The sequence below is a fragment of the Myotis brandtii genome, unplaced genomic scaffold, assembly GCF_000412655.1.
Source record: "Myotis brandtii unplaced genomic scaffold, ASM41265v1 scaffold165, whole genome shotgun sequence".
NCBI lineage: Eukaryota > Metazoa > Chordata > Mammalia > Chiroptera > Vespertilionidae > Myotis > Myotis brandtii.
Window position 1 is genome coordinate 9,850,458 of NW_005356042.1, and position 17,022 is coordinate 9,867,479.

A 17,022-nucleotide genomic window follows, 5' to 3' on the forward strand; every position below is an offset into this window, starting at 1 on the left:
ATGCTAATAATAAATGGGAGGTGTCCCATTTTACAGAAATCAAGAGGCATCCATAATCTTTCTCAAATTTCTAACATGTCTCTGTTCAGACTTTATCATGTTTTCTAAACACACCATCCATATACTTCACTCTCCAAACTAAGACCTTCATCATAAGGCAAAGGCAGTTTTCAGTTATAATCACTTTATCTCAAGAATGTAGCTGGAATTTTTAGTTGGGTTGTTCTCAACATATCACACCATATTCCAGAAGGCCATGACATTATGCAAAACAAGAACTCAGATTCATTGACTCAATCTGTGATTCACACATCCACTCGGAAAACTCATATATGTCAACATCCTGTAAGATGCAATACTTAACGGATTTTAGGGCATGCAGATGTGTAGGAAAAAAACATTAAGTAATACCAACCAATACTGGGTCATAACTCTCAGTGAGTTCCACAGGTTACTGGTGGAAAATAATCAAATTAGCTACAATGTTATTTTATCAATGGTAAGTTGGCAATAGGAACAGAGAGTGATAGACATGAGAGGTGTATTCTAGTAGAGAAGGAAGATACATTAAGAATGTGACACTATCTCCTGAGACAGTGAGTGTTTTACCTAATGTCTCTGTGGTCTTGACCTCTTCCATTACAGTCTCTTTAATTATTTAGTGATTACACAGTCATTATGGATAAATGTTTGCATCATTGAGGTGAGATGAAAATGAGTTTTTGAAACTCTTAGCTGGAAAATATCTAGGGAATCATGGTACTTGTGGTCTGTGGGGCAAATCTATATTCAAATTCTGACTATTTTACTTTGAAACTGCATGATGTAGGGGAAACACAGAAACCTAATGTTTAAAATAAAGGTTCTTGTAAATTAGTTATCTCACAGTAAGGTTTAATTGAAATACCTAACAATATACCTGGTAGATAACAAGACTCCACATAATGTAATTGCAGAAATACACACACACACACACACACACACACACACACTTGCATGTATGGAATCTGAATACACTCTATGGATTATATTAATGCCAACTTCCTAATTTTGCTATTGTACTATAGTTATGCAAGATGTTGCTACTGAGAGAGGCTTGGCAGACAGTGCTTAGTATCTCCCTGCACATTTTTTTTGCAACTTCCTGTGAATCTACAATTATTTCTAAATAAAATGCTAAACAAAACAACAACAACAAAAAAACAGGTAGAGCCATAGTTTGACAACTCCTGTCATAGAATTCTAAGCTGGCCATTATGCCCTTTATACCTATAGGGCTTTAAAATAACTAATATTCATTAATAATTAACCATATGCTAACACTAAGTTAATAATATGTTGTGTAGGAACACAGCACAGCTGCTGGCCCTCGTCCAGGAGCAGCAGTTTCCTGGTTTATCTATAGGTTCCAAAGGGTTCTTTAGCAAACATCCTTCTTTCTGATTTTGAACTCTCCTGTTTCACTGCTCCTTGTTCTCTTTGATTTGAGAGGCTGAAGTTGAGAGAGACCTCGAGGAGAGCAGGCAATGGTGTATTGGTAGTTCTGTCTCAGAAGAGGATTGCCCTCTAGAATGCTGGCTCCCAAACACCAGGGGCTCATACCTGGTAAAACGCACTCACCACACCCCTTCATCCCTGGACACTGGCATGGTATTTCTCCCTACTTTATTGTTCAATGTGGTCAGTACTGCTCCTCTGGCCTCACTAGATGCCTCTGTATTGAATATCTCCTTGAATAAGACATCATGAAATCAAACTCATGAGAGGAACAAACTCAACCTGGTAAGATAGCAAAAGACCAGGGCAGGAAAAGGTACCTTTCTATAAAATGATAGCACATTGCTAAGCTTGCTGAAAATGGATTCCTGATAACCAACAATCTATTTTTCTCTCATCCTCCCATTTCTTAGATATTTATTGAATATTTACTATATGACTGGGACTATCCTTAATAGTGAATGAATGGAAACTAAGACCCCTAACTCAATGCTTTCCTCATGTCAGGGACTCTTCTAAGTGCTGTCTTTGTAATAACTACCAGAGGCCTGATGCATGAAATTCGTGCAAGGGGCTCGGCCCGCACAGCCCTGGCTTAGCCCAGAAGGTCGTCCAGAAGGTTGTTCAGCGGTCCGGTCTAATTAGCATGTTACACTTTTATTATTATAGATTACTTCAAATATCAAATGAGACAGATAACATTACTCTCTTTGTGCTGTGAAGAGAATATAAGCAGGAAGTGTTTGAGGCTTCCATAGAAAGCTCTATATTAAAACCAACACAGAAGAAAGCAGAGCTAAGAGACTGGATCCTGATGACATTGTTTAAGTTCCTGGATCCAGACATGCCTGAAGCCAACTGGTCTTCTCAATCACATGAGCAAATACATTCCTTTTATGCTTCAGCAATTTTTAAAAATATTTTTATTGATTTCAGAGAGGAAGGAAGAGGGAGAGAGATAGAAACAGATGAGAATCATTGATTGGCTGCCTCCTGCACGCCCCCTACTGGGGATTGAGCCCACAACCCAGGCATGTGCCCTTGACTGGAATCAAACCTGGGACCCTTCAGTCTGCAGGCTGATGCTCTACCCACTGAGCCAAACCGGTCAGGGCTGCTTCAGCAACTTTGAATTGGGTTGTGTCACTTGCATCTCAAAGAATCCTAATGAAAACATGGTTCTGGCTCTCAAGGAACCTAGTGGTGAGGAGTGGTAGATGGACAGATACTTAAAATAATGCAGTGATATGAATGTCTGCAAAGTATAATGAGTGAGTGTCCAGAAGAGGAAGTGAATGATGTAGCCTGGATTACCAGAAAGGTCATGCAAGAGATATTATATTTGAGCCAGGTCTTCTGTGGAAGTAGAGTCTGCACTTGGATAAAGGCAAGAGCCTTAGACAAAGGAAGTGGAGGCCAGCAGAGAATTTTGGCAAGAGGAAGCAGAATATGCAAAGATACAAACTAGCACATTCTAGTCTGGAAACGATTCAGAATTAAGAGTTTGGCAGGGGCCACTATCCTGAAAAGCCTTCAAATACTTGTTAAGGTATTTAGATTTTATTTGGAGAACCACTGAACTATGTAATGAGACAGAGCAAAACACCTACCACAGAGCTGGCTCGTGGGAGGAACCCAAGACATGAAAACTCTGTATGTCAAGGGGTTTTTATGGAATAGATGACATTGTAAGATGTGCACATTATGAAGATTACCGTCCATTTGGAAAGTAATGGGAAAGGTAAAGGGGGTCATTGTGGGAGCCCAGGTGGGAGATGAGGGCCTTCGCTAAGCCATAGCTGCCTAGAGATGGTAGGAAGGTCTGGGATGATAAAGATCTAGGACAGTGATGGCGAACCTATGACAAGCGTGTCAGAGGTGACACGCGAACTCATTTTTTTGGTTGATTTTTCTTTGTTAAATGGCATTTAAATATGTAAAATAAATATCAAAAATATAAATCTTTGTTTTACTATGGTTGCAAATATCAAAAAATTTCTATATGTGACATGGCACCAGAGTTAAGTTAGGGTTTTTCAAAATGCTGACACGCCGAGCTCAAAAGGTTCGCCATCACTGATCTAGGAGGTATAATTGACAGGGCTCCAGACCAATAGGATGCAGAAATCACAGGTAGCCACAGGTTTAAGAGACACCCCCCCCCCCAGGTTGCTGGCATGAATGCTAACACCTGAGCCAAGTGGTGCAGAGGGTAAATTGATTTGCAGACTGGCAGGCAGCAGAGGTCAGATTTTGACAAATCAAGTTGGGGTGTCTGATAGGTAATTTTATATACATGTAGTTTTGGACATTGAAAAGAGGGCTAGGTTGGCAATACAGATTTGGAAGTTACTTAAATCACAGTTGCTTAAATCTCAGTGTTTCTCAACTCAGGCAGAATATTAGCATCACCTGGGGAGCTTTAAGATATACTGATACCTAGGACCCCACATAGGATCTTCTTTACAGCTGACATTCTCTGTAAAAGGATAGCAACATTGCCAGCCTCATGGCTGAAGGATTAGCTGAGTTATTGTGGGTAGATACTGATGTGGTTGGTTGGGGTAGGGGTTCCCAGGCTGGGTGGATATCCCGAGTGTTAGACCGGTGCCTCAGAAGGGCCTCACGCTTGGTTGAATTCCCTGCTGGGACCATCTTAAAGTCTTAATCGTTTTTTAAACTAAAAAGGCCTCACATAATTTTCATTTTGCACTGGGCCCCCCATCGTATGTAGCCCATCCTGGGACCAAACTTGGATATTTTCAAACACTCCCCGGTGCAAAGTCCTGGTGTAGGGAAACAACAGTCTAGCCCCAAAAATGTGAAGTGGGAAGTTTGGGATAGATCCTCAGTAACATTCACATTTATGGACAGGGTTAAGGGGTAGAAGAAAAGGCTCAGATAGAAGCAGAAAGAATGATCAGCGAACTATGAGGGCAGTAGGAGTCTGGTGACACCAAAGCCAAGGCAGAGGAGGGTGATCGCCACATTTAAACACTGCAGAGTAGTTAAGAGCTTGGAGTTCAGGATAATGATGACTAGCTTGGCCAGACCAGGGCAGCAGAGTTCCAAAGAGTTTGGCCATGAACGAAGGGATCAAGAAAGGGCAGTGGCTAAGGAAGGACCGTGATTACGAAGCTTTTAAAAAATCTAATACATGTTAATATTGGTGTAAGGAGAGAAATGAGGAAGGGGTGGGAGGTGGTGATTGATGGGAGAGTGACTGAGCAGATGTTGGAGGAACCAGGATAAAGAATTCTGTAAGTACTGTGAAGGCAGACCATGCCTGACTCATTCCTAACGTCCGCATGTCTATGAGAGGCCCCCGCATGTGGCAGTGCTCTGTAGTGGTGTCTTCAGATGCGGTCAGCAGCCAACAGACCATGCCTGAATCATTCCTAATGTCCGCATGTCTATGAGAGGCCCCTGCATGTGGCAGATGCTCTGTAGTGGTGTCTTCAGATGCGGTCAGCAGCCAGAATGGACTAGAGGGCAGCAGTAATTAGAGGCTGGAACCCTTGTTGGGCATTTGCCAGGAGGTGGAGGGCAATGCAGGGCATGGGTGGCTGAAGGCAGTACCTCTGTTCTGCACCTTCTGCACCACTTTGCTGTAGGCGTCTTTTATCTGCTGCGAGTCGGTGACATCCAGCTGGAGCACAGAGAAGCGCGTGGAGCAGGTTCTTCGCAGTTCCTCTGCCCCTGATCCATTTTCATCCAGAACTCCAGCAAACACCGTGAAGCCCAGCTGGTCCAGATACTTGCACAAAGCATGACCAATCCCAGAATCGCCACCTGCAAGGGGTCAAAGCAAGACAAAGTGGCTCCGGAGAAAATATTTAATAAGGAAACACACCACATGCTATTTGAATGGTCCATATTCTCTGGACAGAGTGGGTCTTGAGGAATTTTCTTTATCTAAGCGGGAAATGGGCAGAGAAGCCGAAAGAGACAATTTTTTTCTGTATATAAAAAAGGAAATGAGGGAGAATTTGGGGTAGGAGAAAAGCTGATGGGAGGATGACCAGGAGTAGCTGGTGGCAAAAGAACTTAGGAGGGAACAAAGCCTCTCTTTACTAAATCTGGTTTTGTTTTTTATTTGAAAGTGAATTAATAAAGCCAAAGTTGACAGGAGGCCATCTGCTCCATTTGCTTGTACTTACTAATGAGGAAGGATAGCATAGAGGCCTGAGTGTGAGCTTGGCCCCTCCCATCCCTACCTGTACAACCTTGGTCAGGTTATTTTACCTTTCCATGACTAACTTCCTCATCTGTAAAATGGGCTTAATAATGGTACCTACATCAGTTAATATTTGTGATGTGCTTAACAGTGCCTGTTTCAAGTAATTACCGTATAGGTCTTTTTTTTTTTTTTTAACAAAACTATGCCATTCTTCCTGATTTTCAGGCCTTTACATGCACAATATTGGTTGATGGGGATTTTGCCTCAACCAACAGTTAGCTAAACATCCGGATTAAGATTCAGACTCCTTGATGCTGCCTCTTCCATGTCCGAGCCTTGGGAAATGTTATATATATAGCCCTTTGGAACCTCCACATCCTCCTCTGGGAAGTGGGGTTATAATAGTATCTCCCTCCTGGGCTGAGCTTGAAAGTCAACAAGACAAAGGGTATTTTTGCACAAGGTCCAACATGTCATGTGTGGCTGTTATCAGTATAGTGGCTCTAACCCAGACATGATTTCTGATTTACAGTGTTAGAGATAAGGCTGTGCTAGCCCTGGTGTCGCAAGGCTGTGAGTTTGTGCAGGGTCAGAGGGCCTTGGCAAAGTATGTTGCTGGGGAGCCACTCCCTGCCCGATAGGATAACCCTTGAGCATTCCAGAAATCCAAAAACAAGGCTGGCGCCTCTGTGAAAAGGCAAAGTGTTTCATCAGTTACTCAATATGTAGTAGCCTCTGAAAATAATCATGCCTAATCATACCAACTGAATGCTCCCCAGCTTCCAGCCTGCCTCACACATATTAACTCATGGAATCTTCTGAACTGGGAGGAAACTGAGACACTGAAGGATTAAGTCATTCGGTTGGGACATGGCAGAGGTTGGCACCCAGGCAGGGTTTGAGATATAAACATTTCAGGCATGAACTATTCACTTCTTCCTGAGCACAAGGCTTAGCATAGAAGGTGGTCAATAAAAGGTATGTGTTGACTACATTAAGAGGGCACTGAAATGTGAGTTCCTTAAGAACAGAGAGAGTCCTAGTTCACTGGTGTTGAAAGTACCTGACTCAAACTAAGTGTTCAGCAAACTGCTGAGTCGGATGCCTGATAGGGGAAATGCTGGGGTTGGTTTTAAGCTATGCCTTTTGAGATCATTCTATCTCTGGTGGCCTGAAAATCCATCAACTTGGAGTAAGCAATTAGGACTAGAGTCTCATTCATGCAAGATTGGAGTGAATTTAAAGTAGTGATTCATTCAAAATTATGTGCAAAATGGAAACAAAGACTTAATAATTGTATAGTTTCAAAGCTGGTGGGTTAATCGTAAGTGGATTTATGCCGTTGCCACATCAGGGTGCCGTATTAGCTGGTGAACAGAAATATGTCTCCTCATTTGCTGAGTCAAATATTTAATTAGGTGAGTTGTGAATAATTAGAGCTCAGGAGTGCTTCAGGGCTAGGTCCCTTGAATGAAACACACCCACCCTACAAAAATAAGATTGTATGTGCAATTTTGGACACAAGCTGGAAGCTACATTCAGAAAAAGAGATAAAGGGGGGAGAGGAGGTATGCAAACCTATGAATGGTCTAGTCATTATTAAAACATCATGTAAGTAAAAAAAAAACAACTGTATGATCAGCAATGAGATAAATAGAAGAAGAAATTGTCCATAAGCTTACCAATCTAGTATAACTTTTAAAATTTTCATGTTTTTCTTCTATTCTTTTTCTATACTCTGTTCTTTGACAACTAATTTTTAAGCTAATATATAAACCAATTTTGCAGGTTCCACATAGTCCTCAAAACCATAAAATTCTCCTCACTAAAATGCAGTAGAAAGAAATGATGAGAGCCTGGATTCTGGAGCCAAGACACCTGAGTTCAAATCCTGACTGCCATTTACGAATTGTGTGACTTTGGACAATCAGTAAACCTCTCCGTATCTCAGTTTCTTCATCTATAACGTAGAGTGATACTAGGATCTGCCTCGTATGGTTGTTAGAGAATGCAATGATTTGATATATTAAAGTAACAGGGCCTTGTTCATGGCAGTTACTACCCAGGTATTTATTAGGTTTTTATTTAACTTTCTAAACATTCTTTCATTGGTTACTTCTAGTTCCTGCAATCAGAAGGGTTTCAGTTCAGTTTGTATCTCAGAAGGTCATTGCAGCTGTTCAAACTACAATGATGAACTAGCCCAGGACCACGGCTCTGCTTTCTGCCAGTGATCCCCTCTTTCCCAGACCCTGTCCCTAAATTCCTCTAAGTCTTCACTTTGGGAATGCGGTCTTCAACCAATAGCAGCTTAAAGCAGATCTTCACAGCAGGTGGGCATCTTCTGAGGTACCAAGGCCCTTTCTCATAGTGGAATTTCACTTCAGATAGTGGAATGGACAAATACAAATTGAGGACCTACTATGTATTAATAAGGGGACATAGTCTGAATATGTGTTTTGCATGACCCACACGATGTATGTTGTAAAATTTAAGTACTTCAAATGGGGTGATTTCACCTGAAAATCCAGGTCATTTCTTTTTCTTGATTAACCAGGAGATGGGCCAACTCTAGGCCTACATTCCTACGAAGAATCCATGAGCTGAAGCTGAGGATCCCAATGGCTGCCCCTTGCATAGGCCATTCTCTCAGAACAAAACTCATGCTCCATTGTTTGCACCCACAATTTCATTGCCAGCACTCCTCACTAATATGATCTGCCCCACCCCTGTAGCCTTTGAGCCCAAGACCCTTGACATAGTTTCCCATTTGCACATGTCCTCTGGCTCAAAAGTTGTTTACCTGGAAAGCTGTGGAAAACTGAGTAGAAAAGGACTTTCCTCTCCCTTATTTAAGACTGAAGCAATCCATCAGAATTGTCACTCTCCGGTTGACACCGTCTGTTCTCTATAAAATAGATTAAGTTATGATAAAACTAGAGGCCCAATGCACAGATTTGTGCACTGGCGGGGTCCCTCGGCATAGCCTGTGGGGATCGGGCCGAAACTGGCAGTCCAACGCTGCCTGCTGCTCCCTCCTGCCGCTCCTGCTCATCTTGACCCCGCTGCGCCTGCTGCTGCTTCACTGCTGTCTCAGGGCTGCAGCGGTGGGAGCGCACTGACCACCAGGGGGCAGCTCCTGCATTGAGCATTAGCCCCCTGGGGAACAGTGCACATCATAGTGACAGTCCACTGGTCGTTTGGTCACTTAGGCTTTTATATATATAGACTAGAGGCCCGATGCACAAAATTCATGCAAGAGTAGGCCTTCGCAGCCATGGCTGCCTCAGCCCTCGAGGCAGCCCCGGCTTCATCCAGAAGGTTGTCCGGATAGTCATCCCACTGTTCAGCCATTTGGTTGATTTGCATATTATGCTTTTATTATTATAGATCAGTGGTTCTCAACCTGTGGGTCACGACCCCTTTGGGCGTCAAACGACCCTTTCACAGGGGTCGCCTAAGACCATTGGAAAACACATATATAATTACATACTGTTTTTGTGATTAATCACTATGCTTTAATTATGTTCAATTTGTAACAATGAAATTGGGGGTCACCACAACATGAGGAACTGTATTAAAGGGTCGCAGCATTAGGAAGGTTGAGAACCACTGTTATAGATGGTAGATAGATAATATAAAACTCTAGCACACTTAAGACTTCTCCAATGGTTGTACAAGGCTTTAGTGTACAACCTTAAGCTCCTAATTCAGGAAGAGCAAGTCCTTGACAATTATACCACCAACACCCATGGCAATCTAAAAGGACAGTAACTATTGTAGTGAGGTCCTGGAAAATAGCTAGCTAGATCTTTCTTGTCAATTTTTAAATAGAAATCATTACTTTTTCCTGGAATATAACCTTTATAAATCTTTCTCCAACACTACTGTTATTACTAAATTAAGATAGGCAACTGAGATACTGAGATATTAAATACTTGTTCAAAGATTCATAGATGGGATGTTCTAGGATCAGCTCTCAAAACCAGATTTGCTCTTTCTAAAGCATGTTTTTTACTGCTATGATTCACTGTCTCTTTGAGCACCTGAGCAGATGGAAAGGAGATGGATAAACTGGGGACACCAAGGATGGGAGCTCTCTACTGGAGAAGGGTCCCCATCACTGGCGCCAGTTCCCTTCATAGAGGATGGACTCCCATCATCTATGAAACAGCACAAACTAATTGCAACTGCTCTTCCACAAGGGGGAATGAAATGAATGGGTTTGTTCTTAGTGGTGCACAACGAAACAACTCCTAGCCTTGCTGCAAAGCAACCAATCAAAGCAGCCCTGCTGGGTTTGAACATGGGTTTGAACAATGGCTGGATTCTGGGTCGAGAGTCCATTCCTGATGACTCTCCTGAATTCCACCTGCTACCACACAGCTCAAGCACAATTCATCACCAATTGCCCTCAATTGCTTCCTCCTGTATTTCCTTACTCTCTTAAGTGGCATATCTCCTTCCAACACCTTCTCTCCCAGTCCTCACCTCCATTCAGTACCCACACTCTCCATCCCAAGATTTGACATCTAGCTCTATATCTCTTTTTCTGAACCTCATGACATTAAAAGTCAGCTCACCTCAACTCAGCCTGCCATCAGATTGCCAACAAATTGGGGATATGCATTCTCAGAAGTAGCAGGAAATGACATCATAATTATCCAGAATTTCATATTACATCTGTTGAGAGTATTCCAGGTAAGAAACATTGGAAATGACTCTCAATACTAACATCCCAAAATCAATGCTGATGGGGAGGATGTGCAGTCAGCTGAGAAGGCCAGAATTTCACAAATCCTCAGCCAAGAGGTCATTAGAAAGAGGTGAGTTAAGTATTCAGAAACCTCCCTTTGGGCAGAACTTAAGAGACTCAGCCCCTTTTCCTCTATGGGTGTCTTTGCAGATACTTGGAATACTTTTTAAAAATCTATTAAATGCCCATCCCCTCAAAAAGAAACAAAATGGTAAGAGTCTATCCAATAGTTGGTATCCATGACCATAAGAAAAGGTGATGCTCTGGCTTTCCCTAATGCCACTTTTAACTACTGACACTTCTTCCTGTCTCTCTTCACATTCATTTATTCATTCATTTATTCATCCATTCATGTATTCGTTCATTCATTCAGGGATCACTGTGTTAGGTCCCAGAAATATCACCAGTGCCCAAACCTGCCCTCAGAGTCTTGTTTGGTTTGTCTGGATGGAGCCAAGTATTGGCAACAGTTTTCAAAGCTCTCCAGGTGATTTCATTGTGTGGCCAGGGTTGAGAAACACTGATCTAAGACAAGGATCTCAACCAGGGGTGACTTTGCCCCACAGGATATTTGACAATGTTTGGAGATATTTTTGGTTGTCACAACTCTGAGAGTGTTATTGGCATTTAAGGTGTAGATACCAGGGACGTTGCCAAACACCCTACAGTGTACAGGGGAGCCCCCACCACAAAAAATCAACCTATCCTAAATGGCAGTAGTGCTGAGGTTGAGGAACCCTGGCCTATGGGAAAGGCAGATATTTTAAAAACATTATAATAGTGAAGAATGTTATAAATAGAAAAATTCTAAGAACTAAGGGCCATAATTTCTTTACAGAGCACTCAAGTTCCATCCTTTAGGGAACACTCCATGGAGAAGAATATGAGCAGGAAAGAGTAGGAACTAGGTCATTTCCAACAGGGCATGGACTTTATTGGGTTGTCTAGCTTAATGTCTATCCCCTGTGCCTAAAACAGTTCTGGGTAGTTGCTCAGTAAATTCTTGTCCAATGACAAAATGTTCAGCGGATTAAATGACAGTCTCATAGTCCAGGCACCACCATGTTTCTTATCACCTTGCACTACACTGATCTCCTGGACTCACTGTTCCCCTTCCCTGAGCTGCTGGCCCTACCCTGCCATCTACCTGGTCCACGGTGCCTCATTCTGCATCTCAAGGGTCTTTCAAAGTCTACTTTTTCTCTGTTCCACAGCCTCAGAGCTTTTCATTGATCATAGATGAAACTTCAAGTTCTTAAGTCTAGTTAGTATCAAAGGCTGCATGATCAGATTCTAATCTCCATTGCCAGATGTATCTCCCACTGTCCTACTACTTGTCTCCTGAATGCCACTCATCACGATACCTGAAGTTTCTTTCATGCTTCCTTACCCACATCTTTGGTCACTCAGATTTTCTACCTAGAATGCTCTCTCATATTCCTTCTGCCATTCCTCACCATTGTAACTATTTTTTTTTTTGGTTAGTCCTCATCCAAGCATATTTTGTCCATTGATTTTTTTTAGAGAGAGTGGAAGGGAAGGGGGAGAAGGAGAGAAAGAGAGAAACATTGATTTATGAGAAACACATCGATAAGGTTGCCTCTTGAATGCACCTTGGTGCTGAGGTTCAAACCGGCAACCCAGATACGTGCCTTTGACCGGGAATCCATGCCTTTGACCCATCAATATGCAGGCTGATACTCTAACCCAGCGGTTCTCAACCTGTGGGTCGAGACCCCTTTGGGGGTCGAACAACCCTTTCACAGGGGTCGCCTAAGACCATCGGAAAACACATATATAATTACATATTGTTTTTGTGATTAATCACTATGCTTTAATTATGTTCAATTTGTAACAATGAAAATATATCCTGCATATCAGATATTTACATTACGATTCATAACAGTAGCAAAATTACAGTTATGAAGTAGCAACGAAAATAATTTTATGGTTGGGGATCACCACAACATGAGGAACTATATTAAAGGGTCGCGGCATTAGGAAGGTTGAGAACCACTGCTCTAACCACTCCTTACCGGCCAAGGCCATTTTAATATTTTAAAAACAATTTTCCACAAAAGAACAGAGGACTCTATAATGGACTATGTACCCATCTTCCATCTACAAGAATTATCAACATTTTTTTTCTTCTATTTCCTCCACACACACTTTTTCTTTTTTTTAATTTTAAAGCAAATCCCACAGTTAATCGTATGTTATCCATAAATCTGTAAATATGCCAGTATACACCAATAAGAAATAAGAACTTTTTAAGCCAACTATATTGTCATTATAAACCTGACAAGATGAATAATTCTTCTTTAATGTCATCTAATACCGAGGAGGCATTCAAATTTCCCAGTTTATTTCAGAAATGGCTTCTTACAGTTAGTTTGACTCAAGGTATAAACAAGTTTTATACCTCACATTTGGTTTCCATGTCTCTTAAGACTCATTTATTACATAAAAGTCTATTCTCTCCCTTTTTATGCCACTTATTTGTTGAAGATGCTAAGGCATTTGTCCTTCAGATTATCCCACATCCTGAATTTGGCAGATGGCTTCCTTGTGCTGCCAACTTGCTCCTCTGTCCTCTGTATTTCCAGTAAAGTTGGATCTAGAGGCTTAGTTAGATTTAGGTTCTCTATCTCAAGGAAGCCTGGTAGGCAGCACTGGGTGCCTCCTGTTGCACGATGCCAGGAGATATAAGGCTGAGTCATGTTCCACTTTAGTGATGTCAGTCAATCAGCTATTAAATATAACGTGCTCCATCAATGTTTCACACGAGATTTAACCTACATTAATGACATGATTGTTGCCTCCATTCATATTTCATTCAAGATTCAAAAATAATAATTTTTCTACTTCTACAATTTATTCTGCATTTATTAGCTAAAATTGTGAAGAGTGACAAAATTTAAACTGCATTCATTAGCCTTATTAGTAATACTATTGTTGTTGTAGCCCTCGCCTGTTTGCTCAGTGGTTAGAGCTTTGGTCCGAGGACTGAAGGGTCGTGGGGTCGATTCTGGTCAAGGACACATACCTCAGACAGGATATGTGTGGGAGACAATCAATGTGTCTCTCTTACATCAATGTTTCTCTGTCTCTCCCCTCCCTTCTACTCTCTCTAAAAATCAATGGAAAAAATATCCTCAGGTAAGGATTAACAACAACAACAAATATTATTGTTGTTGTAAATATTATTATTTTGAACTGTCATATGTATATCAAGAATGAGGCAAATGTTAACAGCATTGGGGACCAAGATTTTTCAGCCTAAAGGAAAAGAGGTGCAAGTCTAAAGTTGAAGAAGTAAAAGTCCTGTCATCTTGAATTTGAATTCAAGGTATCAATATGAATCCATGACTTATTTTCCTCCTAAACATCACATATTCCCTAGTTCTGTCCCCTGAAAAGGCCTAGAAGCAGTGATAATGCCCCAAATTCTTAAGTTGAAACCCTAATCCTGAGGTGATGGCATTAGGAACTGGGACCTTCAGGAGGTGATTAGATCATGAGGGTGGGGCCTCATAAATGGGATTAGTGGCCTTCAGCGGCCAGAGAGGTCTTCTCTCTTTCTGCCCTGAGGATACAAGGAGAAATTGGCATTAAGCAACCTGGAAGGGCTCTCACCAGAAGTGGACTGTGCTGGTACCAGAACTGTGAGAAATACATTTGCTATTTATAAGCTGCCCAGCTTATAGCACTTTGAGCCAAGACAACTTTTAAGGTTTCAGTGGTTTAATAATCAGCTTCAAAAATTCCTGCATATTCAAAAATTCACTCTATAGAGCCTGTACAACATAACTCCAGCACACCACTGGAAACATACAGCAGTTTGAGGAAACATGCAGTTATCAGGGACCTAGAAAAGACAGACCTCAGGAAGGAAAAAGAAAACTAATTTGGTGCCTAGAATGTGCCACGTGGTTCATATCCGAGGTATCGGTACTAAATTCGTTCCTACCTCAGGACCTTTGTGCATATAATACTTCATCTTTTCTTTGCCTTCCCAGCCCATTCTCATGTCACCACCTCAGAGAGACCTTCCTGACTATGGTATTTAAAGTAGAAGTCCCTGTCTCCCATGGTCGCCATCGCTGTGATGTACCACCCAGACACTTTTCAAGGAAGGATTTGCCCCATATGCTAGGTGTGCTGTCAGCAGACATCTTTCAGAAGTCAGCTCCTTCAGGGATTGTCTCAGCTTTAGAGAGCCACCGCCCCCAAATGCGATCCACATCCAATAATTGATCAATGCAGGAGCACAAAGGTCTGACTGTTTCAGCCCAACTTGGAAGAAATCAGAAGGGTCATTCCAGTCCTAGAGCTCCCCACGGGATTGACCATCCTGCTCTCTTTTCTCCCTTCCACAGGTGCATACCCTAGGGCACTCCTTAATAAGCACCTTGTATGCTCAACTCTGACTCAGAATCTGTTTCCCACCGGACACAATCTGCAACATTCCCCATCCCAAATCTCATACCTAATTATTCTTTATCTCAGCCTTTTGGTTGTTTCTTCAACCCAAAACATATTGTATTTGTTGATCAAATTGCTTTTTACTTATTTTTCTAGTAGAATATAATGGTTTATGCATAACACTGTTTTGTTCTTGTATTTTCTATGCTATCATAATGCTTGACTTATAACAGGTATTCAATAACATTTTTAAATAAATTAAAATTCTCAAAATATAGGCAATGTTGCACAGATGGGCCACAAACAGATAAAATTCAGATCCTTTTTTAATGACCACATTTATCCATTCATTTTTTACATGCACCTAACTTATTAAAGGTTTCTCAAACTTTATGAAACTAGAGTACACAGATGACTATTTCATTCAGCATTCTATTGAGATCTGGTTCCCATGAAAATGTGCATTTCCCTTAGGGCACATGATAGTCAACACAGAGCTGATGTGGAAATGGGTGGGGTAGGTATGTGCTAACAAACTTTGCCCTATATAAGGGAACTAGGTCCCAAAAGTTTAAGAGCGTGGTGCTTATTATATGTGATACTTCACTTCATGCCAGTGGTCTCAAGGTAAAGTGAGTCTTTTTTTAAAAAATATCGATTGTTAATTTTCTCGAACAGTTTTAGATTCTCAGAAAAAGTATAGTTTCCATATGCCCACATACAGTTTTCCATTATTAACATCTTACATTTCTTATAAGTGATGAACCAAGATTGCTACATAGTTATTAACCAAATTCCATATTTGATTCAGACTTCCTTATTTTCTACTTAACATGCTTTTTCTGTTAAGCACGTTACAATACCACATTACATTTAGTAATCATGTCTCCTTGGGCTTCTCTTAGCTGTGGCAGTTTCTCGGAATTTTCCTTGTTTTTGATATCTTTGATGGTAAAAGAGTACTGTTCAGGTATACTGTAGGATGCCCCTTTGTTGGGATTTGTCGGATGTTTTTCTTACTATTAGACTGGTAGACTGGGGTTATGTGTTTGGGGGAGGAAATCAGAGGTGAGGTAAATGTCATTTCCATCACATTATATTAAGAGTACATATTAAGAGTACTACATCCTGTCAACATGATTAATGACTGTTGACGTTGCCCTTCACCTGGATGAAGTGATGCTGTCAGGTTTCTCCACGGTAAAGGTCTTCTCCTCCCCTCCCCCTGCCATACCGTACTCCTTGGAAGGAAATCTCTGCATAGCTCGCACTTGAGGAGTGAGGAGTTATCTTCTCCTCCTTTAGAATGGAGTATCTACGTAAATTATTTGGAATTCCTCTGCATGGGAACTCAGTCTCTTCTCCCTTGTTTATTCATTTATTCAATCATTGGCTTATATCATTATGGACTCATGAATATTAATTTTATATTTTGGGTTATAATCCAATACTACTTTATTTTATTGCTCAAATTGTTTCAGCTTTGGCCATTTGGAGCTCTTTCAGTTGGCTCCTATAAAAGCAAGTACACCTTTTTATTTTCATTTTGCAAGTGAAAGAATATAAAGTTTCAAAGGATATAAAGTTTCCACTGTCACTCAATGAACAAGAGGAGAAGTGTAATTAGAATCATAAGATTCTAAAGCACACATTTAGGTGTGTGTTTTTTTTCCTAGTCACCAAGTTCTATCTGAATATAGTCAATCTTTGTAAATCAACAACTAATGTATATTTCGTCTGATGGTTATTTAAGGCAATAATAGTTTTGAGACTATCAGTCTGCTATGTACATTCTAGAAAACTTCCTCCATTATTTTTTATTTATTATAGTATACACCACAGAGTAAATCCACTCATGCAGCCAGCACTCAGACCAAGAAACATCAGCTCAGCAGAAATCTCCCTTGTGCCTCCTTCCAATCACCCCCACCCACAGGTTATCACCAGCCTGACTTCTAACAGATGGGTCAGTTGTGCCTGATTTTTACTTTAAATAAATAAAATCATACAGTTGTGCTTTTTTGAGGCTGGATTCTTTTGATCACTCATGTTTTCATGTGTTTTGTTAGTGGACATTTTTTTTAAAAAGTTTAAACCATATATTTTACAGGAAGGTTTACAAGCAAAGTAACACTTGTAAAAACATGTTCAGAAAATACATAAA

At 41.0% G+C, this 17,022-nt stretch overlaps 1 protein-coding gene across 1 annotated transcript in view; it reads right to left on the reverse strand.

Annotated features, from left to right (window-relative positions):
* Positions 1 to 17,022, reverse strand: part of HSD17B2 (hydroxysteroid (17-beta) dehydrogenase 2) — a 57,200-nt gene that overhangs the window by 20,480 nt on the left and 19,698 nt on the right. The window contains exon 2 of the mRNA XM_005862576.2: positions 5,077 to 5,289. Coding sequence (XP_005862638.1) covers positions 5,077 to 5,289 — 213 coding nt within the window. The remainder of the gene's footprint in view (positions 1 to 5,076; positions 5,290 to 17,022) is intronic.